Consider the following 26,611-nt stretch of genomic DNA (forward strand, 5'->3'; position numbering starts at 1 on the left):
GGAGCTGACAGATCATTTTGTAGCAGAGGATAGGCTGAGACATTGCCACAAGAAAGAGATATTTCCCCCTTTGCTTGCTCCTCGGAAAAGCCAACCTGGTTTTCTACTAATAGCAGAATAGCATGAGGATTGATGGGGGCAGGTTGAAACCTGCTGAAGTGGGAAATGCACAAATGAGTTTAAGAAAGTGTGGAGGGTCCATTAACAGATTGGATAATTGTTCCTTTATATTTCGCACTGAAATTTGGGGGCAGGAGTTAGGATAGAGACTTAGTCCCCAGAGCAGTCCAGCTAGAGAGTGTCAGAGAGAAATATCGACTGCCACATAAAGAATGGCTCCCTACCACAACAACCTTGATTCAAGATGACTGCCTGTAGGGATCCATATTGTAGGTGAAGTGCATGAGCTCATAACTTCTGAATACTCATGTCCTTTGAAGAGGGCAGTGAGAATGGATCGTGCTGGTAATCGCCTCATGGTTGCTATGGTAAGTAATTACTTTCTTCTTTGAGCATAACCTGCAATGATTCCCATTGCAGGTCCAACTGGCAAGGAGCTTGTCTGAAGAATCTGAGTTGATTAAAAGACTGCACGACCGAACCCCATTGGAGGTTGGGAAGAAATAAGCAGAAATTTGAGGGGACATACACAGAAGCATTTAACTCCAGTGCTTAAGAGTAAAACATCTGTTAGAAACCCTGAACTCCCTGGTGCTATTACTAAGGTGGAACTGAAATAAGAGTGGGACTTATATCTAAATCTCATTCCTGTATTTTAACCACTTGATCATTTGTGTTCTAGGAATTAATTTTATAATTCTATTTTGGGATTTTGGTAATGAGCTTCATTCCAATGTATTATGATGTTACCAGAAAGCCTTTGCAAAATTAAAGCCTTATTACGTGCATTGTCTAATTCCCAGCAATAACATAGACTCCTTTTGGGGAATAGAGTAAAGTGCTGACAAACACAGTTGCAAGCAGTTAAAATATGGTCACAGATTTTTCCTTTTAATTTTAATGTGAATTTAGCATTTGTAAAAAGTACCAGCTTGCCAGGTCTAGAGTGAAGTTCTCGTTTCACCCACAGAATAGGTACAGCAGAGGCATGTCAGTACAAACTTTTCATACATGGATCCACCAGTGTGCCTCATGCCCAACCTGGAGGGGACCACCTCTAGACCCCAAAGAGTATTCTCTATATGTCTAATCTAATATCCATTGAAATCAATGGGAGTCTTTCCACTGACTTCACTCGGCACTGGATTGAGCTCTGAGCGCATTCATCCTTGGCCTGTCTGCACCAACTGCCAACAAAGTTGCTGCTAGTGCCAATGCTATCCGTTATGTGATCACCTGCCCACTCAAAACCGGTCTGACAAGAACAAACTCATGTCATAAAGGCCACAGAACGGCCTTGAGATGGTAACAACTTCTAGTCTACACTGACCTGGAATTTTCAACTTAGAGATGAAAGGCTCTCTCGCCAGTAACCAAGACCCTGACCCAAATCCTCCTCCTGGGGATTTTTTTCAGATGAGAAAGTAGCTCAATATAACTTTTTAAAAAATAATTAAATTTGTTCTAAAAAAAAATTTTAAAGGAATAAACTAAAACATTAGAAAGAGAAAAAATGAAGCTGTTGATAATCAGATCCTGTATGTAGCTTTATATGAGCTAAGCAGCTTGAAGCTCATATGAACGATCATCTTCATTTGTCAGCAGTCCTTCTAGCTCTCTGCTCTTGAATTGACTGCACTGTATCCATTCAAGACTCCAGTGTGTGAGCCCCTCAAGGGATGGATTATGCTAAGCTGGGTGCATAACACTATGAGCTATTGTAAAGTTTTTATGTTTCTTATGTTTCTATAAAAATTACTAAAATTCCAATAATAATTAATAAACGGAATACCGAACAGAACAAACAGCTATAGGAAATAGCTGTATGCTCAATAGGTTTCCACATAGGTGCATGGAGTCTGTCTGTGTGGCTCTCAGTGTTGGACAGGGGCCTTAGTTATTGAGAAGAATGATGTTAAGGAACAAAGAAGGTGAATGTCCTGTAATGAGAAGGCTTTAAAACAAGGTGATTTTTCTGCCTCCGTTTAAGTTCTTTGAGCTGTTGAAACATATTCTTCTCAGAGTTTGAGACAGAAGGGTCAGGTAGAGCAAACGTCAGTGAGACCATCCATCAGTACCAACAGTTTGGAGTCTTATGAGGAGATGAGACAGACTCTTTGGACAAGTGGATTGAATCATCTCTCCACAGGAGAAGCAAATAATGGCTTTCTTCTTTGACTTCTCTGCTTTTTCCACTCTGATAGCAATTGTAGAGAAAGCTAGTCAGAAAATTCTAGTCAGAGAAAAAAATTGATGGAGCTAGTTCCTGTTTCCTACCATGTGATAAAGCAGAGTGAGACCAGGGCATTCAGGAAACACAAGGTCAGTCCTAAAGTCCAAGACACCAAAACTTCCCAGTGTTTTCTTTGGTTCTCCTGCCTGCATGTTTCAATGACAGCTTGAGTTACAAGATGAACTTTGCAATTATAGAACTCTTCTTACTACTTTGAAACCTAGCATCAAAGGCTTTTCTGCTTCTCCAGATAGATCCCTGGAAAGAAGTATTTCTCATCAACCATAAGAAGCCAACTGTCATTCCCAACTGCCACAAAACCTCTTGACCCCCAACATTCCATCCCTTCTTCTGTTACCAGGGCCCTGACTGCCGTTCTCAAAAGCCATGAAATATTCTGATTAAAGGGACACCACCTATAAAACATTCGGGGACAGACCCTCACCTGATCAGCCTAGTTTCACTGAAGTCAAATTGAACTATGCTGAATTACACAAGCTGAGGAGCTAGCCATTTTTTGGTTTTTTGTGTGAATAGCAGAGAGGAAACCACTGTCCCTTCATGCAGAAATTTCTTCTGCTTCTGTGGCCCCAGGACAGATATGCACCTTAGGTAGTGGCCTGACACCTCTATCTCAAATGCAGCAAAAAACACCAGCAAACAGCTTCAAGTCCATCTGACCATGGTAAATTGGATTCTTGTTCTGAGCTGTACTCCTCAAAGAGCACTGTCCACACCAAAGGAGGTGCTTCTGTCCACAGAATAGGTATAACAATGGGCCCCACCAAGGCCTCAGTTTGGCAAAGCACTTAAGATTTACTGAATCTATCTAGCATGAGTCATAGAATTTAAGACCAGAACGGACTACCAGATCATTTAGTCTGACCTCCATAGACAACCAACTCCAACCACCACCGGCACACTGAACCTAACAACTGAAATTAGATCAAAACAAAACAGAAGTACTCATATGGCCCCCATTACCATAGTACCTGAGCACCTCACAATACCCCTGTGAGGTAGGGAAGTAGTATTATCTCCATTTTACAGATGGGAAACTGAGGCATGAGACTAAGTCACTTGTGCAGGATGTCTAGGATTGATCCAGGAATTGAATCCACATCTCCTGAGTCCTAGTCTAGCACCCTCGCCATTGGACCACCCTTCCTCTCAATTATTAGGGACTACTATGCCTCAGCCATGAGTCTGATTTTCAGTTGTGCTGTGGCTTCTTTATCAGCAAAAAGCAGCTCTAAAACCAACCCACAAAACTCTCCTGACTCCTCTCTCAAAACTCCTATGCTAGTGGGGGATTCTCCAATGGTGAAGAGGCAGGGCAGGATGCATGGGCCAGAAAGGGGCATGCCACTGTAAAGAATTAGCTAAGAAAAAAAGTGTAGATGAATCTTCCATGCACCCCAATGATCGCCAGCTACTATACTAGTCCCTTGAAGCCACTGGCAGCTGGTATTACAGGAGCCCTCCAGCTGCTCTGATATATGCACAGTCAACCTGTGGAACTTGTGCCAGGGGATGTTGTGAAGGCCAAAATTATAACAAGGTTCCAAAAAGAACAAGATAAATTCATGGAGGATAGATCCATCTATGGCTACTAGCCAAGATGTTCAGGGATGCAATCCCATGCTCTGGGTGTCCCTACCTTCTGATTACCAGAAGCTGAGAATGGGCGACAGGGGATGGATCACTTGATGATGACCTGTTCTGTTCATTCCCTCTGGGGCACCTGCCTTTGGCCACTGTCGGAAGACAGGATACTGGGCTAGATGGACCTTTGGTCTGACCCAGTATGGCCATTCTTATGTTCTTATGTATGTTGGGGGACCTGGCTGAGGGAGAGGTAGCTCAGGATCATAGCAGTGCAAAGGTGGCATGTTTCTTTATTGCTCTTTTATGATAAAAGAGCATATTAAGTCTTAGGCAATTTTAACATTCCCTCCCACTCCACCTGAGGGCTAGGAAAGCTGACACTGATTTCAGCTGATTATGATGTCACCATTCCAATACGGCAAATATTGCCAGTCTTTCAAGAAAAAGAAGTCAGAGCATGATATTTCTTATATTTCCAATGTAAAAAACAAATGGATTTTTAAAAAACAAAACAAAACTTTAAAGCTATGTACACAGAAACAAATTTTCCTCTGGAGTTCACCTTTCAGTACAGGTCAAATGTGTGCAGTTTGTCATCCCTGTGTGAATCAACTCCAACTGAATAAGACTGTTAATTAGCCTGCCTCTTTCCATAAGAGCTTGGGCTAAAGGAACTCCTGGTTACCATGAGCCAATCTGTCCTGTTTCAGAGTAACAGCCATGTTAGTCTGTATTCGCAAAAAGAAAAGGAGTACTTGTGGCACCTTAGAGACTAACCAATTTATCTGAGCATAAGCTTTCGTGAGCTACAGCTCACTTCATCAGATGCATACTGTGGAAAGTGTAGAAGATCTTTTATACACACAAAGCACGAAAAAATACCTCCCCCCACCCCACTCTCTTGCTGGCAATAGCTTATCTAAAGTGATCACTCTCCTTACAATGTGTATGATAATCAAGTTGGGCCATTTCCAGCACATATCCAGGTTTTCTCACACACACACCCCCCCCCCCCATCCACAAACCCAATCTCCTGCTTGTAATAGCTTATCTAAAGTGACCACTCTCCTTACAATGTGTATGATAATCAAGGTGGGCCATTTCCAGCACAAATCCAGGGTTTAACAAGAACGTCTGGGGGGGGGAGGGGTAGGAAAAAACAAGGGGAAATAGGTTACCTTGCATAATGACTTAGCCACTCCCAGTCTCTATTCAAGCCTAAATTAATTGTATCCAATTTGCAAATGAATTCCAATTCAACAGTTTCTCGCTGGAGTCTGGATTTCAAGTTTTTTTGTTGAAGAATTGCAGCTTTCATGTCTGTAATCGCGTTACCAGAGAGACTGAAGTGTTCTCCGACTGGTTTATGAATGTTATAATTCTTGACATCTGATTTGTGTCCATTTATTCTTTTACGTAGAGACTGTCCAGTTTGACCAATGTACATGGCAGAGGGGCATTGCTGGGACATGATGGCATATATCACATTGGTGGATGTGCAGGTGAACGAGCCTCTGATAGTGTGGCTGATGTTATTAGGCCCTGTGATGGTGTTCCCTGAATAGATACGTGGGCACAGTTGGCAACGGGCTTTGTTGCAAGGATAGGTTTCTGGGTTAGTGGTTCTGTTGTGTGGTGTGTGGTTGCTGGTGAGTATTTGCTCATCTGTCCTGCGCAGCAGCAGCTCCCACCATGCTCACTGCAGTGGACAGATGGCACTGCCACGCCAAGCCTAACACCCCAGGACATAGTCAATTAAACACTAGCAACCGAATGATGTAATAATGCTATATTGAATTCCCAGATGTTAAAACAAACCTAAAATAAGGTGACCTCAGCTTGGCCCCAGTGCCCCTCTTCTGCTTGTTCAGCTGTACTCACAGCTCAAGTACCCCTCTAGCTGTGCCCCACCTTTTGCCTTCCTCTCCAGTGACTGCCCAGCTCTGCTAAGGCTTAATGTCCTCCCCCTCTCACCCACCCACAGAGAATCTTGCGGTTGGGAGGGGGATGCTGAGCACACCAGGAGAGAGCATCCTTGTGCTAGGCGGGCAGAGCTGGAGGGGGGAGACGGAGCCACACGGGGAGGGGTGGTGGGCACAGGGGGGAGATGGAGGCAGTGGGGGCTGAGCTCAGGAGGAGGGGGGCGTGAAGCCTGAGCACACAGTGTGGGGGAGCTAAGCTCAGAGAAGGGGCTGAGGGGCGGAGCTCAGAGGGAAGGGGGATGGCGGCTGAGCACGGGGTGGGGGGAGGTGGGGCTGACCTTCGTGGATGAATCACCTTGCTCTCTCTCCACATCATTGTGATGCGCGCGAGCCGCACCGATCGCCGGGGCAACCGGGAGCAGCCAATCGGCTGCTTGTGTGCCCCTCACAAAAGCCTGCGTTGCGGCAGCTGGAGCCGCTGCTTCTTTTCTGCGCCAATCAGGAGGCGTCTGGTGCCGGAGCCCGCCGGACTGGTGCGGGTCGAGAGCCAATCAGAAAGGGCGGCGAGGGGTGAGGGGGAGGGAGGCGAAGGGGGTGTGAGTGGGATGAGCGGATCCGCGTGCCGAGCGGGTATAAGAACGGGAAGCAGGCGCGCGCCTCTCGCATTCCGTCTGCGGGCACCGACTCTAGCGCGCGCACCTCCCCCACCGATTTACCTCACCCGCCCGCGCTATGAAGACCAAGTTCTGTAACGGCGAAACCGAGCCCTCCCCGCTGGGGCTGCTGCTCGGCTGTAGCCCCGGCCCCGGGGTGGTCCTGCCCGCCGCGGGGCAGCCGCCGTCGCCGCCCACTCACCCTGAGGCCGACGGCAAGGAGCTGGCGGGGGTGCGGGCGCCGCCGCCGCCGCACCAGCCGCCGGCCACGCTGCCGCCACCTGAGGAGGAGCCCGACTCCCGCACCCGCCGCAAGGCGTATCTGTGGTGCAAGGAGTTCCTGCCCGGGGCCTGGCGGGGGCTGCGGGAGGAGCAGCTGCGCATAAGCCCCATCAGGTCAGTGCTTCCTGGGGGGCGGGGCAGGGACCCCGGGGCTACATCAGGGGTGCTATGGGGGGGCGGGGCAGCGAGTGAGGACCGGGGAGGGGGGCACTGTGGAGATGGGGCGGGTGGCGGGCGCTCTGGGCCTGAGGGGGTGGGGAGCCAGTTGGTTCCTCCTTCTCCCCCCCCCCCCCCGGGCCGGGTGACGGGCGCTATGGGGCTGAGTGGGCGGGGACCTTCTCCCACCTGCGTTCTCCTTCTGGCCTGGGGCACTGTAGGATGCAAGGGGTAGCCCCCCCCCCCCCACCCTCCGCATTTGTTGTGGGGCGGGGGGAAAGCAGGCAGGCTGAGCTCCTCAGGCTGGATTCTTCCTCCTCTCCCCCTCGCCAGGAAGACCAGCTGCAAGGTCAGCGCGGCCAACCAACCTAGAGTCCCGCGGGGACGGGGCAGGGAGGACCTACCTTCCGCTGTATCCTCCAAAGCCCAGGCGGCATAGGGGGCTGGGCAGCAGACATCAGTTGAAGTTCAGCGTTGTTAAGTCACGGCATCGAATCCAGAACCACAGTAAAGGGGGAGGGTCCGGCACCGTTACGTCTGTGGCTCTCCTCTGAGCCAAGAGGAGGTGCTCTGGGTGGTTACCAAAATATGTTTGATTCGTGGCTCAACAGGGGGTTTGTGGGAGCTCCTGCACTGCTTGTACAAATGCCTAGAAATGCTTGCACTCTATTTAGAACAATTTGAGTGTTTCAAACTTGTTCCTTGGTTTTTTGGTGTCAGTGGCTTTTTTCAGTGTTCAAAATTTCATATTTTCTTTTCATCCTGTAAATTGCAAATGGTAGTGCAAATCCCAGCATTGTGAGTCATCTTTAGGTTTCTGTAGTGCTGTGATTCAGCATGTCAGTTGGTTACCATAGAGTAACCAGGTTTGTATGGCTTGGATATGAAAATGGGGGCGTTATGAAGTGTGGATTCTTTGGTCAGCAACGGTATAATGTATTTTGAAACTGCTCTGAGTGAAAGAGCAGTATCTGTTTTTTACATCAGTCTTAAATAATTCCAAATGCCCAGTAGTTCTGACCATTATTGTGGTTTAAGGGTTTGCATTTTCAAAATCCACTATGTGAAAGGGATTTGTGACTTCAAAATTATTTGCCCAACCAGTTTAAAATATTGTAGGATCTTAATTAACTTTAAACAGTACTAGATTTCATTCTCTAACTGACCTTCAGGAGCTACGCTTGTACCTGAGCCCCCCTGGCATTGTTTGTGGCTCTAGAACATGTTCCATTTTTAAATGTTTCTCCCATCCTTGTTATGTGAAACCCATACAGAGCACTGATTATTCAGGTTAAATGGTGGAAATGACTAGACAGACTTGTTGGAGTATACAAGTATAAAATGAAGACTCTTCTTGAATTTGTTACGCTAAACTAAGATGGTGTCTGTTTTTTAACTCTTTATACAGATATGATCTGAGTCGGCTGTTTTCTATAATTAGTTATTTAAACATTAAAGGATCACAATCATTGTGGTTTTCTAATATTCTAACTTTACCTGTCCAAATAGCTGCGAATAGTCACCAGAATGACATTATCCAAAAGTCCTTTTGTTGCCAGTTAATAGACTAATCTTCCTGCTGTGTTGGATACTTATTTTACTCTGATCTACCCACTCCTGTTCTCCTCTTTCAGTCTGTTTCACCAACTGAGGCTAAACATTTCCATTTTGCCTCAGACTGTGGTGCGCTCTCCTGCATTTCTTGGAAGGTTTCCCTTTTGCCTTTGAGACAAATTATCCAGGTCATTTGCACTGGCAGCTGCTCTCAGGAAGGGGGCTGTGACAAAAAAACTTAAATTGTTGCATTTTGCTGGCCGGAAGTTGCACTCTACTGCCATAGAACCTCTTGGACTCAGTTTCCCTTTTAAGGAGAACATAGCCCTGGAATAACAAAATTGGGTACTCTGTTACTGGCTGTTGATAGAGAACTGCTGTAATGACACAGTGCATTCAAGATGCTCTGAGCACCATCATTGCCGGGAGGTGCTGGAGCTGGATTGGTCGTGTGCTTCGGATGAAAACTGATTCAATCACCAGAGTAGCAATAAGATGGACACCTGAAGACAAGCAAAAATGAGGCTGCCTGAAAACAACATGGCGAAGAGCTGTGGAAGCCAAACTGAAAAACCTGGAGCACAGCTGGGAAACTTGAAAGATTTGACACAGTAGTGGAGGAGCTTTGACACTGCCCTCAACGCCAGCTGCATAGTAGCCAATGTGGCCTGTGGGGCTCTAGCAGTTTTGGGGTCTCTCCCTTGGCCCCACCTGCCACCCCCAGGTGCTTCCACTAGGCAATTTAAAATGGCCTGGGGCCCTGGCAGCATAGCAGAGCTGAGTGGTGTCTACCTGCTTGCTCTGTCTGCCAGCCCCTCCCTGTGGCCCTGGGGTGGGGCAGGGTTGTGCCTCCATGCACTACTCCTGCCCCAGGTGCCCCTGTGGCCAATAGGAAGCTGTGGAGGCGGTGTCTGGGGGCAGCAGCGCATGGAGGCCCACTGGCCCGCCCCGCCTTACAGTCCCAGTTAAGCGCCACACCTCTTGACTCTCTCCCAGAGCCTGCACCCTCTCTGACCCTCAAACTCTCTCCCAGAGCCTTAGGCAGGTGGGGGCGGGGTGGAGTTTGGGGCAGCATGAGTGACATTATTGGCCCACTGGGAGGATTTGAGGACTGGCACTGGCCCTAAGGTAAATTGAGTTTGAAATCCCTGCGTAATAGGATGGTGATGGAAAACGGCTACCAGTTTAGATATAGAATATATTGATCCTGATGTCAGGGAGGGTCAAAATATTGTGAATTGATAGCAGAGTGAACCACATTGCTCTGGTTAATTGCACAGCTTTTATAAAGCTGCAATTCCTATAAAATTTTTATATCAATTGCTTTTATGTAACAGAACGAAGTAATATGTGACAATGACAATCATGCCGTTTTTGCTCTGCTTTGGAAAACTGAGCAGAGACATTGGAGATGTTGCCTCTTGCAAAGGTGTTACTTTTTTCCCTATCTGTGGCCATTAATCAGAAGCACAAGGATGGTGTATGCCAACCTTTACTGAGTAGAGTAGCACCTCTCTACAGGCTGACAGAGGAGTCCGTTTGAAGTGCCAAATCGTACGGTGCCACAGAAGTCAATTAATTGAATCTTGTTGCCTTTTCACATACCTTTTTTTCATAGTCCTATTGGAATTGTATTCAATAGCTGTAAATACAGCTTTAAGTGACTTGTGTCACAAGGAACGCCTTTATTGGTCTCCTGTATGATGTGCCTTGATTAAATCCTTCAGAGATGAAGTGCATGAAACTATTGCCCTTGCAAAACAGTCGAGTCAAGTTCAACCTAAACAAGTTAAATGGGGTAGCACAAGGATTCCTGAGCCTTGAAATAGTGTCACCAGTAGAGCACCAGACTAATACACTTCAAAATCAGTCATTCATGTAGGAATTGTCCTTCACCCTGGTTTTGTATTCTAGAAGTAACTTGAAAGGACCGTTTATCCTAAGCTCTGGTCAACACTACAAGTTTAGGTTGAATTTAGCAGCAATAGGTGTATTTAACCCTGCACCCGTCCACACGACGAAGCCATTTTGGTTGACTTAAAGGACTCTTAAAATCAATTTTTGTACTTCTCCCCAACAAGGGGATTAGCACTAAAACTAACAACGCTGGGTCGAATTTGGGGTAGTGTGGATACAATTCAACAGTATTGGCCTCCGGGAGCTATCCCAGAGTGCTCCATTGTGACTGCTCTAGACAGCACTTTCAACTCGGATGCACTAGTCAAGTACACAGGAAAAGCTCTGGGAACTTCTGAATTTTGTTTCCTGTTTGGCCAGCGTGACGAGCTCATCAGCACAGGGGACCATGAAGTCCCAGAATAGCAAAAGAGCTCCAGCATGGACCGAACAGGAGGAACTGGATCTGATCGCTCTATGGGGAGATGAATCCGTGCTGTCAGAACTCCGTTCCAAAGGATGTAATGCTAATATATATGCGAAAATCTCCAAGGGCAAATGCAAGGTGTTTACAATGCTCACAACTACAGCGGTGATCGGAGCAGGCTCCCGCTTGCAGTGCTATGGCATATGCATGGGCAATCCAGGAAAAAGGGCAAGAAATGATTATCTGCCATTCCTTTCACGGAGGGAGGCACAGAGGGGTCACTGACTACATGTACCCAAAACCACCAGTGGCTTCCTTGTCAGTTATCTCAATTTTTTTAATTAATAAAGAAAATGCATGGTTTCAAAACAATAGTTACTTTATTTCGAAGGGGGGAGGGCGGTTTGCTTATGGCGAATTAAAATCAACAAAGGTGGTGGGTTTGCATCAAGGAGAAACACGCACAACTGTCACTCTATAGCGTGGCCAGTCATGAAACTGGTTTTCAAAGTCTCTGATGCACAGCGTGCCTTGCTGTGCTCTTCTAATAGCCCTGGTGTCTGGCTGGTCAAAATTGGATGCCAGGCAATTTGCCTCAACCTCCCACCCCACCATAAACATGTTCCCCCTTACTCTCACAGATATTATGGAGCACACAGCAATCGGTAATAACAATGGAAATGTTGGTTGCGCTGAGGTCTGACCAACAGCGCCAGCGAGCTTTTAAATGTCCAAAGGCACATTCTTCCACCATTCACACCTGCTCAGCCTATAGTTGAACTGCTCCTTACCACTGTCCCAGGCTTCATGAGCCATGGGAGTAAGGGGTAGGCTGGGGTAGGTATGACCACGTGGTACTGCCAGCTGGGAGAGCAGCCTGAGGCAGAAGCTTCCAGTTCGCAGGATAGCAGAGTTGCAGCGGAAGCGGTGGAGTGAGCAAAACACCATTGAGGATGGCTAGCAGTGCTATGGAGTCTGCGTGGTTAACCCAGGAAAAAAGCTGCAAAACAATTTTCTGCCGTTGCTTTCATGGGGGGGGGGGGCGGCAACTGACTACATGTACCCATACCACCCATGACAATGTTTTTGACCCATCAGTCATTGGGAGCTTAACCCAGACACTAGCCATGGTACTGCGGACACATTCTGCTGACTTAATGGACTTTGTGGGGACACACACAATCGACTGTATAAAATCGCTTCTGAAAAATCGACTTCTATAAAATTGACCTCATTTCATAGGGTAGACATACCCTAAGACCAGTAAACAGACTATACCATTCTCAAGGGCTTTACAAGGGAAGTAAACATTAACAGTTTGTTTTATGTTAAATGCTATTTGGAGATGTAGGTAGACCTAGTGTTGTAGTCATGACTCTACATGATCTATTTTTGCTCTTCATTTGATCTCCGTTATCTTTATTACTTTCTTCTCCCTGCTTACCTGTATGGTTATAAGTTGCCTAGTCTTCCCCCCGCTACATACTTCCCTGGATACTTGCCAGACCACCTGGTCCTTTTTTCCTTAAACATAGGATCTGGTTGCTTTGTACCATGTTTCCTTGGATATTTGTTTCCCACTGAAGATTCTGGTTCCAAAGGATTGCTGCTGTTTTCTCTATGTAATTAGCAGCCCCTGTAGAAGCACACAGGCTAGCTGCTTCTCAGTGGTGGCTTTTTTAATTTAATTTTTTATTTTTTTAGTCCTTCATCACAAAGGGCATAGATATCTGTAAAAGCAGCTGAAAATAAGTAGCTAGTGCTATGTGAGTAGCTAGCTCTCTGCAGATAAGTTTAGGAAGTGCTGATCTACACAGCTTTTTTTTGTGGGCCTCTGACATTCAGACTCCTAGGATCCCATTGAAGGAAAACTTGAGCAATACAATATGACCAGGTCTACCATGCTGTGCTTTTCCCAGACCTCTGAGCTTTTGGGCATCTGAAAGAGCTGTACCTTTTTAGATAGTTGTGAGATCATGGCATGACATACACAAAGTATTGATTTAACTTAATTGGTGTAATACAGCGCAAATTTTAAGGGACATAATGAAGTATAAAATGTAGTTTTTAGCCTACTACTTTATCCTGGTCACCTTTTTTGAAAGATGAACCCATATTACCACTGTCAACAATTATACTCCCATCAGTATTATACTATTTTTTCTTTGCTGTGAAGGGAAATTCCTGATAATGCTGATAGGAGAGGCAATAATGAAGACCTGTTGCAGAAAAGCAATATTATAGAGACAATGTGGGGTGAGTGAATAAGCTTTTTTCCCCCAAAAAGCAAAGTGGAACTGGGAACCTTTAAGTATTACTAAGTAATGTTCTGAAATCTGTGGGAGCCAAAATAAAGGCTATAGTAATATGTATTGCATGCTAACCTTTTCTAAAAGATTAATTATCTGTCATCTTCTGCCAAAATTTGATACTGGTGCACTTTACTAAGTAGTTCCAGGATACTGGCACAACCACTTAAAGGACTGCAGGATTTCCTAAACACCTTATCCAGCTAAAATATCAACCATGATTTAGCAGTTTTTTCCAAATGCCTGTATAAGTTCCTGTTCCTAACAAGTGCCTCAGCCATTATTTGTTTAAAGCTCAGTTGTGGTCTGAAAATGAATACTAAATAATGGCAGCATAAGCTACTCTGTTTGTCTCAATTATTTCCTATCTGGTGAACTCAGTTAAAGTAAAAAAGATGGATTTCTAATTGCTGTCCCAGCAAACTCAACCTGGGATCCTGAAGTCAAACTTAAGCTCTTTCTCCATGTTACCAGTAGAAAAAGGTTCCACAGGCCAGATTTTGCCCTCCATAAGTGTTGCACAGGTATCTTCAGTGGGTTTGCACAAGTGTAACTGGTCCTGCAACTGTAACTTGGTAATCAATTCTTAGTCATGCTCAAGAATGATTTGAAATCACCTCACTAGACTACTAGATCTACAGTGCTCACAAGTCAAAAGTAACAATGCATTAATCAGCCTGTTATGACTCTATTATATGCAGGGAGCATACCTGTTGAGTAAGAATGAACTATATTTAGTCACGTTTCAGGGTAAAACTGCATTTTAAATAAGACTCGTTAATTAAAGCTAAACTGAGAGAATAACTTATGTTGCATACTGGAACTTAAATGGTTGAACCAATTTATTTCAGTTTTTAAAAACAAGGTTCTCCTGGGCCCTTCTAAGCCATTTCAGCACACTGGAAATATTAAAAGATAAGACTAATAGCAAGTGGAGTATGTGGCGGTAGCTGGCTTCTTTGTAAAACACCACTGTCATAAAGACCTTTCTTTGAAATGCAGTACTTCAGACATTATGAAATTTTGTAATGAACATAGCTTTATGCATTACAGGTAAGAGATGATGCCCATCTGTAATCACAACTGCAGGATTTTCATAGATTTCAGTTATCCTATGATTCTATTTATAAGTGACATCAGTTAGTGTTCTCTTCTTTCCCTCTCAATCTGCTTGCTGCTGCCTTATGAATAATTTACTGGGTGGGAGTATGACATCAGAATTAGAGGGAGGAAACAGATATGTATGGCTGTCTTCAAGGTAATCAGATCACTGATTTACATATTAGAAACAAGTAGGCAATGTAGTGGTAAATTCTTCTGTAGTACTTTTTCACTTGAAATAAGTGAGCATAAATGGGGTATGATATGAGCAAAAGTGTTCAATCTTTTTTATCTTGAAATGATTTAAAGGAGGAGGTTCAATTTACTATATAAAGGTACTGGATATCCAGGATGTTGCCAAGATAATTAAATGCTTGAAGGCTTTCAAAAGATGAACTTGTAATTGGGGTACACAAAGCAGTATTAACTCCAGGATAGCAAAGCAATGGGATCTTGCTGACATGGGAGAGAACCAGAAGTATACTGACATTTTCCCCTTGACAGATACCTGTCTAGCTATAACTAATTGAGGTACCATATTTAAATTTGACTAGATATTTAGCTTAAAAGTATGCTAACTTCCTGGGGTGCCTAACTCAACTTTCATTTGTTCACCCAACATCTCAGTTCTTTGTGGCTCTTGTGATTTATCACTGCAAACTGACCACCATCTTCCTTTCTGAGCTTTTGCATGTTTCCCTGATGTCTTCGATCATATATTAGTATACTACCTAGTAGGGATGAGTAGCTATGATAATATAAACACTTTAAAAAATGCCAGGCTTGCTCATAGAGATGAATCCGTTTGCAGGTACAAGTGCCAAACTACAGCCCTCTGAGCCATCTGACAGATGGCAACTATTATCTTCCTTTTGGAACTATTACAATTGACAAACTTATCACTCTGTCCCAACCACAAGGAACAAAAATAGCCCTAGACACATCTATCATTTTTAGCTGTCCCATTCACGAAGCTGTGAACGAATTCTAACATTTTCAGTTTTCATCCTTTGACCTGCCTAGCTTAATCAACCTTCTTATTCCATTTTTCTTTGCCTATAAAAGGGGCTTCAAACAAATATTCTGCTTGCTATTGGACCACCAACAGAGGAAAATATCACTCCAGATGTATTTCATTTCCCCTCTATAAAACTATCGTCATAGTTGTAGGCAGTATTGTCTCCTCTGACGCTGTTGGTTACTCTTTAAATACAAAAATAACATTTAAAGATGCTATATGAAGATATTTTATTACTGGACTTCATAAGACCTAACACCACTGCAACCATAGGTACAGACCATGTAAGTCTAGTCTGTTTGCACAATGAGCTGACATGCAATAACACTAAATTGTTGTCCGTGGATAGTTAAATAGGTATTTTGACTGATCAACCTGTGCTGGAAGCTTTTGTTCAAGTAAAATTTTAAACTATTCTAGTAAAAGGGGTACAAACTGAAAACCTGGTTCTTTAAAACACCCAAAAAGGAACCTCTAAGATTAATCATATCATATGGAGAGCATATAGTAGAGATGTTTCTTTCACAATCTCTTGTAACAGGTGCTAGTCCCACTACAGTAGGGCTCCCCAGATGAATATTCAGCTAGCTAAACTGAGAGCTAGTGCAAATCAAATTTCAGTACGTTTTAGATCTACAGGTTTCTGCATATGAAACTACCATGTGACGCTTACTTTTTTACTATGGGTAATCAGGGCCAAAATCATGCAATTTCTTTGGAGTTCTAATTAAACCATTAATTGATGGTATCCTTCAATACCTGATGTTACAAGTAAACAAAGGGAGAGAGCATAGTACACAATCAAGTTCGCAGAAGCAAATGAAAACTCCTGCAAAACTTCTGTGTTCATAACTGCATGTCTCTTGTGATAAACTGACTGAACTTTTTTCGGTGCCTGTTAAATCTAATCTCTTCATAAGCACTAAATCTCCAGAAAGAATAGTACAGCTTAGAACAGCATCATTTTAGCTACTGTGGGAGAAGCTCATTAAAATGTCAGTCCTGACTTGCACCATATCTACTATTCTGCTCATGAGCCTTTCCACAAATAGATCCTGTTGCTGTTCACTTAAATAATAAAATGGCCTTTGAAAATGTGGAAAAGTCTTCATTCCTCAGGCTAGATTCCAATGATTTTCTTCGGCAGAAACACTATCCCACAGTAATAAGTCAAACACCTATTTTTTTCTTCCCCCTCAAATAAAAAGGTAGATTTCTGTCCTATACCGCTTCTAATGGCAAGCTATTATCAGCAGTCTTAAAAAAATTTTCTTATTGATTTGTGATTTAGTGATGTGCTGAAGAGTTTGAATTTAGTCTGCATTTAGATCAGGTCACTTATTCCAGATCTGACAGTCCAAAGCCTTGAAATATGTAATAAAGCAGGAATCTGCTCTTCACGGATATGAGACATGAGAAGAATGATCAGTTTTCTGATTGCCTTTCTTTTGTTAGAGGTGGCCTTAGCAACATGCTGTTCCAGTGCTCGTTACCTGACACCATGGAGACGGTTGCAGATGAGCCACGAAAAGTTCTCCTCCGCTTATATGGCGCAATCCTACAGATGGTGAGTACATAGAACATTTTGGGCGTGGGAGGGTTTCTATAGTTTATATCTGGATAATTATTTCAAGAGACTTAAATGATCAGTGTCAAGGCAAGTGTGTTCCACTCTTATTGTTGGGGAATGTTTTTTGGTGGTGGTGGGAATAGATTTCTAGTTTCAGTTTCTGTTTTAATTTGTCGTTGCCTAGAACTTGTACTCCTTTCTATACAGAAATCCTGGCTTGTGTCTATCAGCTGAAGGCTCATTTGCTGTTGGTTTGGTCCATAATGTTTATTTCTGGTATTAAGAGTTTGGAGTGTGATATTCCAAAACAAGGTATAAAATCTGCTGCTGTGTAATCTATAGGAATTTCTTTGGCATCATTAAGATTTCAAAGGACTAAACAATTTGTAAATCCTTTAAATCTTAGCCTCACTTTCACAAACCCTTCTGAGGTTTAAGTTGAAGCTTTGTCAAACATACTTTGAATAGTCTTCAAGCATTTTGTAGAGACCTGTGCTGAGTAGGTGTCTATTATGGTTACTGTAAAACCTATTGATGTACAGTATTTAATAGCATTAAAACTTCGGACACAAACATCCAGTACCCTGCAGCTGTCACATTCTGAAATACAAGTTTTGGAATGAATGCTAGGTGTGACAACTGCTATAGCAGCTTACTAACATGGAGCTCTTTATCAAACATTCTTTCAGTATTGCTCTCATTGCCAATTGGTCAGTACCAAGATTAAAACCCCTTTTAAAGATTGACAGAATTATGTGGCAATATTTATAGAAAATTAACAGGTGAACTTCCAAATGGCATATACAAAACACTTTGTAAAGGTGACCTATTATAAAATTCTTAACAGCTATAACTGCATAACTATGGAACAAATTTTAACCTTATCTACCTTGCTTGACACGTCACACAATAATGTTCAGTTTTTCCCATGTGATTGAAATTTGTCTCTTACTGATCATTAGTTGGTGGCAATTTCCTTCAATTCCCAATCATTTCCTTGGAATAATCTTCTGAATGTTTTATTACATCAGTTAATTATTGAAAATGTAATCCATGCTTCCTTCTGTGAATTGACCAGAAAGTGATAATAGCATCCAATTAAACCTGAAGGTGTCACTTAACTAATCACAAAATGCATCTTATATACACAACCTAAAAATGAGATTCAGGTCCTGACTTTGATTGCTGAAAGCCTGGACCATCGTTCATTTTAAAGGGTTTATTCTTTTGGCCCACTGTAGCAAAGTATTGCGGCAACAGCCATAAGATTATCCACTGGTCTGAAACCACCCAGGCACAGCTGGATGTAAATTAAGAATTCAGTCTGCATTTGGCTTAACTGAATACTGTCTTTTTAATAACTTTTTTGTTTTAGTTAAACCTTCTGAAAGAGAACCGGTTATTTTTAAAAAACTTAATCCATAGTCAATTTACAAAATAGGCTATAGAGATTGATACTAGTATAATTCAGTAAATGATTTTCACAATAGAATAACTTTATTTAATGGCTTTAATTTTAGTCGATCTTAAAATGTTTTTAGTACGAAAATGGACTGCAAAACATCTGTATTTGAGTAATGGAAGGGCAGAACATCTTTTTTTAATAACAAGAGGCTTTGAATGTAATTATGCATTGAAAAAGTTTGGAAAAACAAACTACAAATACTAGAGCTTAGTCACCTGCCTCCTTCCCTCGGGGTTTTTTCTTGACTTACCTCTTTTCTGCCCTGTTCATAAAGGAATCAAAACAAGATTTTGGGCTTTAAAATCTAAGAACTAATTTGTGTAAATTGGTTAAATCATTTGAAACTGTGCATTCAGAACTTTTCTAACCTTTTTCATCTTGGTGTTGAAGGATCTTTTGAGATGTCTAACTTCCTTTATTTCCATAGTGGCAGTGAAATGACTGCTCTTGTTGGTGCAGTTCACTAAGGGTTAAGTAAGCAGAGAAAGTCCCAAGGTAAAACTTTCAGATTGCATTGAGGTTCACAGTTTCTGTCGACCAACATTTGTCTCTTCCAGCACCTACATCTTAAACTCAAATTAAAAGAAGCAAACTGCTTTTTTTTTAATTGGGGTATTTTGGAACCCTCATTTAGGATTGTAGTTAATTTCTGGTGGCATAAACTAAAATGATTAAGCATGGTTAAAGAAGTGAACAAAATTCTTCCCTTTTTTAGTGATTAAAAAGTAGCACTTGCTCAATTTTAAATAAATAGAAATAGTTAAGAAGTTCCTCAGTTTTGGGTCCTAACACTAAAATTATTTCTCTAAAGACCCAGTGATAGTTTTAGAAAAATAAGTCACCACTTGTAAGTTTTAACTCGTTTTGCCGCCTTTGGAATAGCAGTTTTGAACACTTGTCAGTTTCAATTTCTGTTGAAATTGGTGGTGCACAAAGCAAGCTATGCTAGGTTCCCTCATTCAGTGAAGACTGTATTCATAATAAATAAAAAAGGAGTGAAACACAGAAAAGTAGATGACACTGACTTTTTAAATGAAGGATACTGGCACCTTTGGGAGAACCATTTGTTGCTAATAGAAAATGATCCCAGTTTGCTTATTATGAATTTTGGAAGACACAAATGTCAGTACATATAACTCATCAAATATAAACCATGCCAGTTGGTTAAAGCTGCCACACAAGGATAGCTTTGTCCTTCCTCTGTCATAATAGTTTATATGTTTAAGAAATTTTCTGTGTGCATGAATGTGGGGTGGAGGGCGGAGCTGAATTGGCTTGGCCATTATGAATGGTCTCACTGGCATGGATGTTTATACACATCAAGGACTTCTCTTGAGTATATCCTTGAGCAGATCTTTATTTTATTTCTTAAACAGGACAAGTATTTGTGCTTGTGAAAGGTAAAAATACTAACCACATTAAAATTGAAGTGTTTGAGGCACAATGCAGATATGTCACATACATTCAAAGTAAACTAATGCCTTTTGCTGCTTTTTTTCTCATTTCTACCCAAAAGAGCTAAATTGTTACGGGAGCATTTAACTTTAAAACCTCTCAATGCAACCAAGTGACTATTGAAGTGTTGTCTATCTTGGTGTGTAAACTATTGAACTGAAAGATTTGCTAAAGTGCACTTAACATTTTGGACTTTGAGACTAGATTTCATATGCAGAACATTCTAATATTATGTGCTGTTTTCCTATTTAAATTCAGAACTAAATCTCCCTCAAAAGCTCCCACATTATTACAACAGTTGGTACTATAACTTTCAACTTAATTTTTTTATTTATGTACGTTTACCTACCAAAAGATGACTGGAGATTGATTCACATTCCCACTTTTTCTGTCAAAATAAAAGCATTAACTCAGCATTACTGGGGCTTTACATTGTTTAACAGCCAAAACAAATTCCTACATATAAATGAAGACAAGACCTGGGAACTCTAATGTTCTATCTGGTCTCTAACCTTTCATTCAAGCAAACAATTGAACAAGTTAAAATGCTTGCCACATTTCTGTAGAAAATTGTTCCATACCTGCCTTGCTGCCTTTTATTTTTTTGTAACTAAATAAAATGCAGACTGCTGTGTAACTGTAATTATCAATGTTTTCTGTGATTGTTGCTGTTTTTAATGTCTGTTTGTAGCATGGAATAACTACAAATCCCTGGCACTGGCAGATAGCTTGAATGAAGCCAAGCACCTCTTACAGGGGATATATTTGTGTTGGGTGGAGTTAAGGGTGTTCTGAGGGTAATGTACCACTTTAGTTGTATATGCATGTGTTCTCTGCTGCAGGCTTGCCCATGCGATCGTGCCTAGAGCACTCTGGTTTCCAGGTGACAGACACGATTCACGGTATAGTATGAGATCTCTGAAGTTGGAGCATTCTCTACAGCTTTCATTTTTTTTAGTTCCAGGTTTTGATATGTTTAGAAAATAGTAAAACTTAAGTAGAACAGCTAGTTTATGCTGTCTAAATATGTAAAGAGTAACTACAAATACCAAAATATTGCACAAAATATTCCCCATTCCTTTCTTCTGCTCCCTCATTAGAGAATGGTAACTTTGTCTGAAGTCAAGAGGATTAGAGATGTCTTGATATAAGGCAGAGTTCCTATTGCAGGTCCTAAAAAATAACTAACCAATTCCCAGTTGCTAAGATTTAGATGAAGTTACTCTGGTCTCATTTCATTCAGATTTGCCTAGGTACAAGGACACACACATAACACAAGCTATAATCCTTTTCAGGTGGAACTCAATGTCTGAATCAATATATTACATTCTGCTTAATAGAGAGCTCTGGGCATCCCTTTTACCAGGTAACTTACACATCAATTTTCACCATCTGACTTTAGAGTCCAAGGAGGACTTCAGGTTTCTACTGGTACTTGGTAATGAGTTGTACTGACCAGATTTCAGGGTTTAAAAATGTTTCCATTCTGTGACTCAGTATGCATTTAACTCTTTTGGTCACTTGAAACAGTCACCAGCAATGGAGTAAATCCACAAAGTTGCAGGTTCCAGTGCTAGAAATGAGCTTGCAAACTAGGAGCTGGGGACCATTGCTTAAAGCATAGCAAATTTCACTACCCTCAGGCTTGTGCTGACCAGCTCACTTCCTCCAAAGACTCAGGGTTGTGTTAATTCATCTTCCAATAGAAGCCAGCTTGTCCAGTAAATCCTGGGGTGTCAGGATGAAAATGCAGAACTTAAATTCTCCTTGTCAAACTGGCATATGTGATCAGTGTAGATAGATGTAAACCAGTCATGTTCTTAACACTTAATTAACAGTGAAACAATCTTTGCCATCGAACAGCAAGAAACCTTCACATAGGTCAATAGATTCTGTATAGGGTTGGAGTGGGAAAAATTTAAAGATTAGTTACTCAAGATCAAGGGTCTGTTGGGAGGGAGGGGAATCACCTTTGGCTACCAGCTCTAAAGACTTGCAGCAACTTTTCTACCCCCACTTCCCCTCCTACCTGCATCTTAGTATTAAATAGTTGTCCTCACTGGCACCTATTAACCTTGAATTTATTAGGTTTACTTTTAATCTGTTTTGTAAGCAAACTCCTTTCTGCAATAACAAGAACACTAGTATACAGTCCTACTTCAAGGAATGGCCCACCACCTTAAAATGGATTTCAGAACATGTATATGTGCTTTCCAGTTAACAAAATATTTCCCTACAGAAATCTTGGGAGCCAGTCCTGGTTCTCTACTTCAAATAGTTCATCACTTCTAAAAAAATCTCTTCATTGCTCTTAAAGCAAACATAAGATCAATAGCATTGACTCTTATAAAAACTAGAGTTGAGCTTCTGATAGCTTGTGAAGTGAGCTCTATTATGGGAAAAATGCATTCTTGATGGCTGTTTGGTCAAGAGTAGGAGAACTACATGCACTGTCTGTTCGCTAACTGGTGGTGCAAGAAAATAATTGTCTCTCAAACATTATTCTTACAGGTGACTTCCTGATCTCCATTAAAATGAGTTTTTCTTAACCTCTAATATCTAAGCCTTAAAGAAACTTTTCTCACAAAAAGCTCAGTCCAAAAGTATTCACTAGTTACAGATCCTCCTTGTCAGACTATAACAGGAGCTTTATCTAATTTTGCACCATGACTAGATGGACAGCCATCTGTGTACTACTCCACTCTAACCCTCTATTCATAATTGCAAACGATTAATTTCAGAACTTTCCACATTCCATCTTCTGCCTTGCTTGAACACTTCTAACATTTTGTGCTGAGGTAACAGAAAAGAAGGAATGCTGCAGAAGTCTCGTTTTCTGATGAATCTGCAGTACACATCCATCATTACTTTCTCCTAAAGATATAGTACAGTAGATGCCCTTAAGATTCTCAGGCACCAATCTGAAGAATAGTAATACAAGAGTACTGACCAATCTCTTGATACTGGTATGAACCAAATAAATTGAAAGTGATACCTATTCAGGTCTTGGAAAAAGCCATCTAATCCACTTAACTTCTGATAAACTGAACCATTCTAGGAGCATCATGAAGCAGGAAAGACTCCTGGATGGTGAGTAACCCTTGGCTGTTCCAAGAATATTGACATAAGATGCAATAGTGATATTGACATAAGACACACTTTTCAGAGGAGTCCTTTTGTACAAGGCTTAACATTATTGCTTAATTACACATTAGGCTCAGTGGGTGTTTAAGACTAATTAATTTCATTGGAAGGAATATATGCTAATTTAGTAGCCTTCATATTGTCTGCTAGGAGCTTAGTACCTTGGTGGAATAGGAAGTACTTTCTGACAGATTCTTGATTATATCAACTACATCCTTGCTGTAACTTTTGAAATAAATACTGTAGCTGTATTGTTTGTGTAAATCATTAGTTTGCTGTGTGGTACTTAGGGCAGATGGTGATTAACTTGTATTTTGTTCAGTCCACACTTCCACCCTTGGTACAGATATGATGTTAGAGCTTTGGAACAGAAAGGTATACTCATGGTTCCATTAATCAAATGTTTCTGTTCACATCATGAGATGGAGGCTTCCTTTATGGGCCTTCACAGTTAATGTGGTTTGAATACACAAACAGCAATGTTGCAGCAGAATTGCAACATCAGTAGCAGCCACACACAAAATGCTGAATAGAACTAAGCAAATATTTGCTTGTTTCCTTACCTTCAAACCCTTTAAGAGACTATGGTTTTTATTCCCATTTGCATTTTAAATGTGCAACTTTATTAAAAGCATGTGCCACTGAGGGTTCAGCTGCTGAGGGCATGACTTGTTAATGTTTTGAAATTGCTTTATGATAGCATTAACAAACATAGCACAATGCATTACGCATGGAACTGAGTGTTCGCTTGTATTCAATTTAATTGAGGCATCTTATGCTTGTTCTCCATATATACACACCATTTGTTTGAAAATTTAAGTCCTAGATTTACAAGAACCTACAGTACATGTAACAAATAGGATACACATATAGTAGAGCTTAGTGATTAAACTAGATAAACTTTAGTATTTGTGAAAGCTAAAAGGTGATCTGATTATCTAGATATAGCAAAGCAGGTACTCTGCAAGCTTTCTATTGTAACTCTGCCACTACTTCTCTCTTCATTCAGACTTGTATGTAATCTGACTATGATGTATCTAATGATAGGTCTATATTTTAAAAGCTGCCGCAGCACAACTAGAGCTGTGCCGCTGTATCACTTTAGTGAAGATGCTACTGTGCTGACAGAGCTTCTTCCATTGGCATAGTTAATCTCCCTCTGCAAGAGACAGTCACGTTGATGTGAGAAGCACTCTGCTCAACATAGCACTGTCTATAGCAGGGTTTAGGTCAGTATAACTGCGTCACTCAGGTGTGGATTTTTCACAGCCCTGAGTGATGTAGTCATACCAGTGTAAGTTTGTAGTGTAGACCTGGCCTAATGTCTTCACTGTTAACTTTACTTACAGGAGGGATGTTTTCCAAAGTAAAATGTACATAAATATTTTTAACATTAAAAAGATTCTTCTAAATATTCAATAACAAATCAAAATTCTGTCTGAAATACTGGAAAATATTTGGCTTCCAGTATATTATGGGAGTGGCATGATCTCAATGGCACATCCTTTTGAAAGCTTTGGAGTGAACTACTGTATGCAGTGAGATAAGAGTGGTGTGGTCAGATGTTGGAAACTAGTGTTGTAGATATTACTGATTAAGTCAGTGGAGAGTTAAATAGTTAACTGTAGCTGGTTTTATTTACTCCCTCTATTCTGGTGGTTGCTGATTATGTTGGCTTTCATCTTCTCACTATCTAATTTTTCTCATTTATAGAGGTCCTGTAATAAAGGAGGATCAGGACAGGCTCAGAAGGAAAATGACTTGCAGGTAAGTGTAATAACTCTGGTTAATTTTGCATTTCATAGAGATGAAGATAGGAGCACATTTGTCTCCTGTGTGCTCATAATTTCAGACAGTCTAATAGCCTGTCTCAACATGGGTATGTATGACCACTGTTGCTCTTGGAATTGTCTCCCTTTCTCTGAGCCACTGATCTACGAAAATGGAGGTAGTTCAGCTATTTGCTGTCTTTCCCAATCTTCTTTCCTGTATCATTCCAGTGCTTTTAGTTAAAATGCCAGAACTTGGACTCCATTTTCTGTCTGCATGCCAGAGATTTGTGACTTGAATAACACAAGTCCTATGCATTGTCTCAGAGTTGTCAAAATGTTTCTTGCATGTAGAAAAATCCTCCATGATGTTTTTTCAAAATGGAATTCTCTTATATAAAAGATATCATTTGTGCAGGATTCTCATTCCTAGTTCTTAACTCCTTGGTACCAGACTGATAGAACTCCCCTCGCAGTCCTTTGTCCTGAGTAAGGAGCAGTAGAACATGAACCAGGTGCTCTGCAGGCTATTGTGCAACACCATTCTGCTATCCTCAGTCATTTTTCTTCTTGACCATGGTTGGAGAGGAAAGGAAACACATAAACACTGCTCTAATGCAAAAATACTACCACCTTTTCCCATACCCGCTACCTGCTAATCATTCCATTTGAAACTTGTAAATTCTTAAGTATTTTGCCTCCAGCACTTGGCATGTTTTCTGGTGGTTTGGTGGTTGGTTATCTTTTTGCATTTAGCATCTGCTTTGGTGGTTCCACATAAAAGACCAAGGCAGAAGATGTGTCAACAGCTCTCTGATGCACTCCATGCAGCACTGTATAGAGGACTCCAGAATTTCTCCCCTCTGCATTTGTACACTCTGACAAAGCGTCTATGCAGGTATTTGATAGGATTGTGGATTTAATCTTCTGCCATAAAGACCACAGAATTGGCTTCAAGACATTCCTCTTGGGGCACCTGGCACTGGCCACTGTCAGAAGACCAGATACTAACAAAGGTTAGATGGACCTTTGGCCTGACCCAGTAGGGTCATTCTTATGTTCTTGCCTTGCTTCAGCGAGTTCATGAATTCCTGTCAGGGTGGATTTGGTAGGTTAAGGAAGCACACTTGGCTGGCTCCAGGTAAAATTTCAGAGAAAGTTGAGGCTATTTCAAGGAGAGTAACAGCCTGCAAGTTAGAAAGATCAACACTAGTAGAAATATTCAGGGTTGTCATGTAATTATCTATCAATTAATAAAACACTAGTTCTTGATAGGTCAGGATTTCCTCCTTCAATCCTATAAGAATATATACTTATAAAAATGTTAATATCTGAATATTAGCTTTGATCCAGAATAGGTTTTAACTGGTTTACCACAATATATATAAATTTACATGGTTATTTGGTAGCTTCTGACAGATGAGAAAACATTCACTTGATCCTTGCTCTTGCTAGTGGAGACTGAATTGCTGATTGGGAAAGATTTACAGCTGACATTTGGCTGCAGGTATTATTGTATAATTTCTCAGTGAACATACTTTCATTTTGCAAGTGATACAACTTCAGAACAACTGAAGCTTTGGCTCTGCATGGATAACAGGTATCTGATTATGCCTGCAATTTGTTGCTTAGTTCTGTAACCTTGAAACATCAATTTTAATTAGACCATTTGCAGGCTAAAAATTAACAGGTCATTTTATACTGCGTAAAACAATACAGAATCTTTTTTTCAAAGGCATTTGGGTAAATCATTAACCTAGTAATATGGCAGTTTCTAAAGGGCCACTTAATCAGATTTGAGATGATAAACTTGCCTCTAGGTTTAAACTGAAACATTAGACCTTGAAAAATTTCAGTATAGATAAACAGTAAGGCTTTGTAAATATCAGTCTGTATGGTAATGTGACCAGATTTTCAGATGTGCCTTTT

The 26,611-nt window shown here is 41.5% G+C and overlaps 1 protein-coding gene and 1 long non-coding RNA gene across 3 annotated transcripts in view; one reads left to right on the forward strand and one right to left on the reverse strand.

Annotated features, from left to right (window-relative positions):
* LOC140912544 (uncharacterized) overlaps nt 1-7,516 on the reverse strand; it is a 69,547-nt gene extending 62,031 nt beyond the window's left edge. For both annotated transcript variants that reach the window (XR_012159310.1, XR_012159311.1), the window contains exon 1: nt 7,379-7,516. This is a non-coding gene — a long non-coding RNA (uncharacterized LOC140912544). The remainder of the gene's footprint in view (nt 1-7,378) is intronic.
* Nucleotides 6,516-26,611, forward strand: part of CHKA (choline kinase alpha) — a 40,677-nt gene continuing 20,581 nt past the window's right edge. Inside the window, exons 1-3 of the mRNA XM_073347090.2 lie at nt 6,516-6,932; nt 16,735-16,846; nt 24,627-24,680. Of these exons, the coding sequence (XP_073203191.1) occupies nt 6,616-6,932; nt 16,735-16,846; nt 24,627-24,680 (483 nt within the window). The 5' untranslated portion in view covers nt 6,516-6,615. The remainder of the gene's footprint in view (nt 6,933-16,734; nt 16,847-24,626; nt 24,681-26,611) is intronic.

This window comes from Lepidochelys kempii, chromosome 6 (assembly GCF_965140285.1).
Source record: "Lepidochelys kempii isolate rLepKem1 chromosome 6, rLepKem1.hap1, whole genome shotgun sequence".
Classification (NCBI taxonomy): Eukaryota; Metazoa; Chordata; order Testudines; family Cheloniidae; genus Lepidochelys; species Lepidochelys kempii.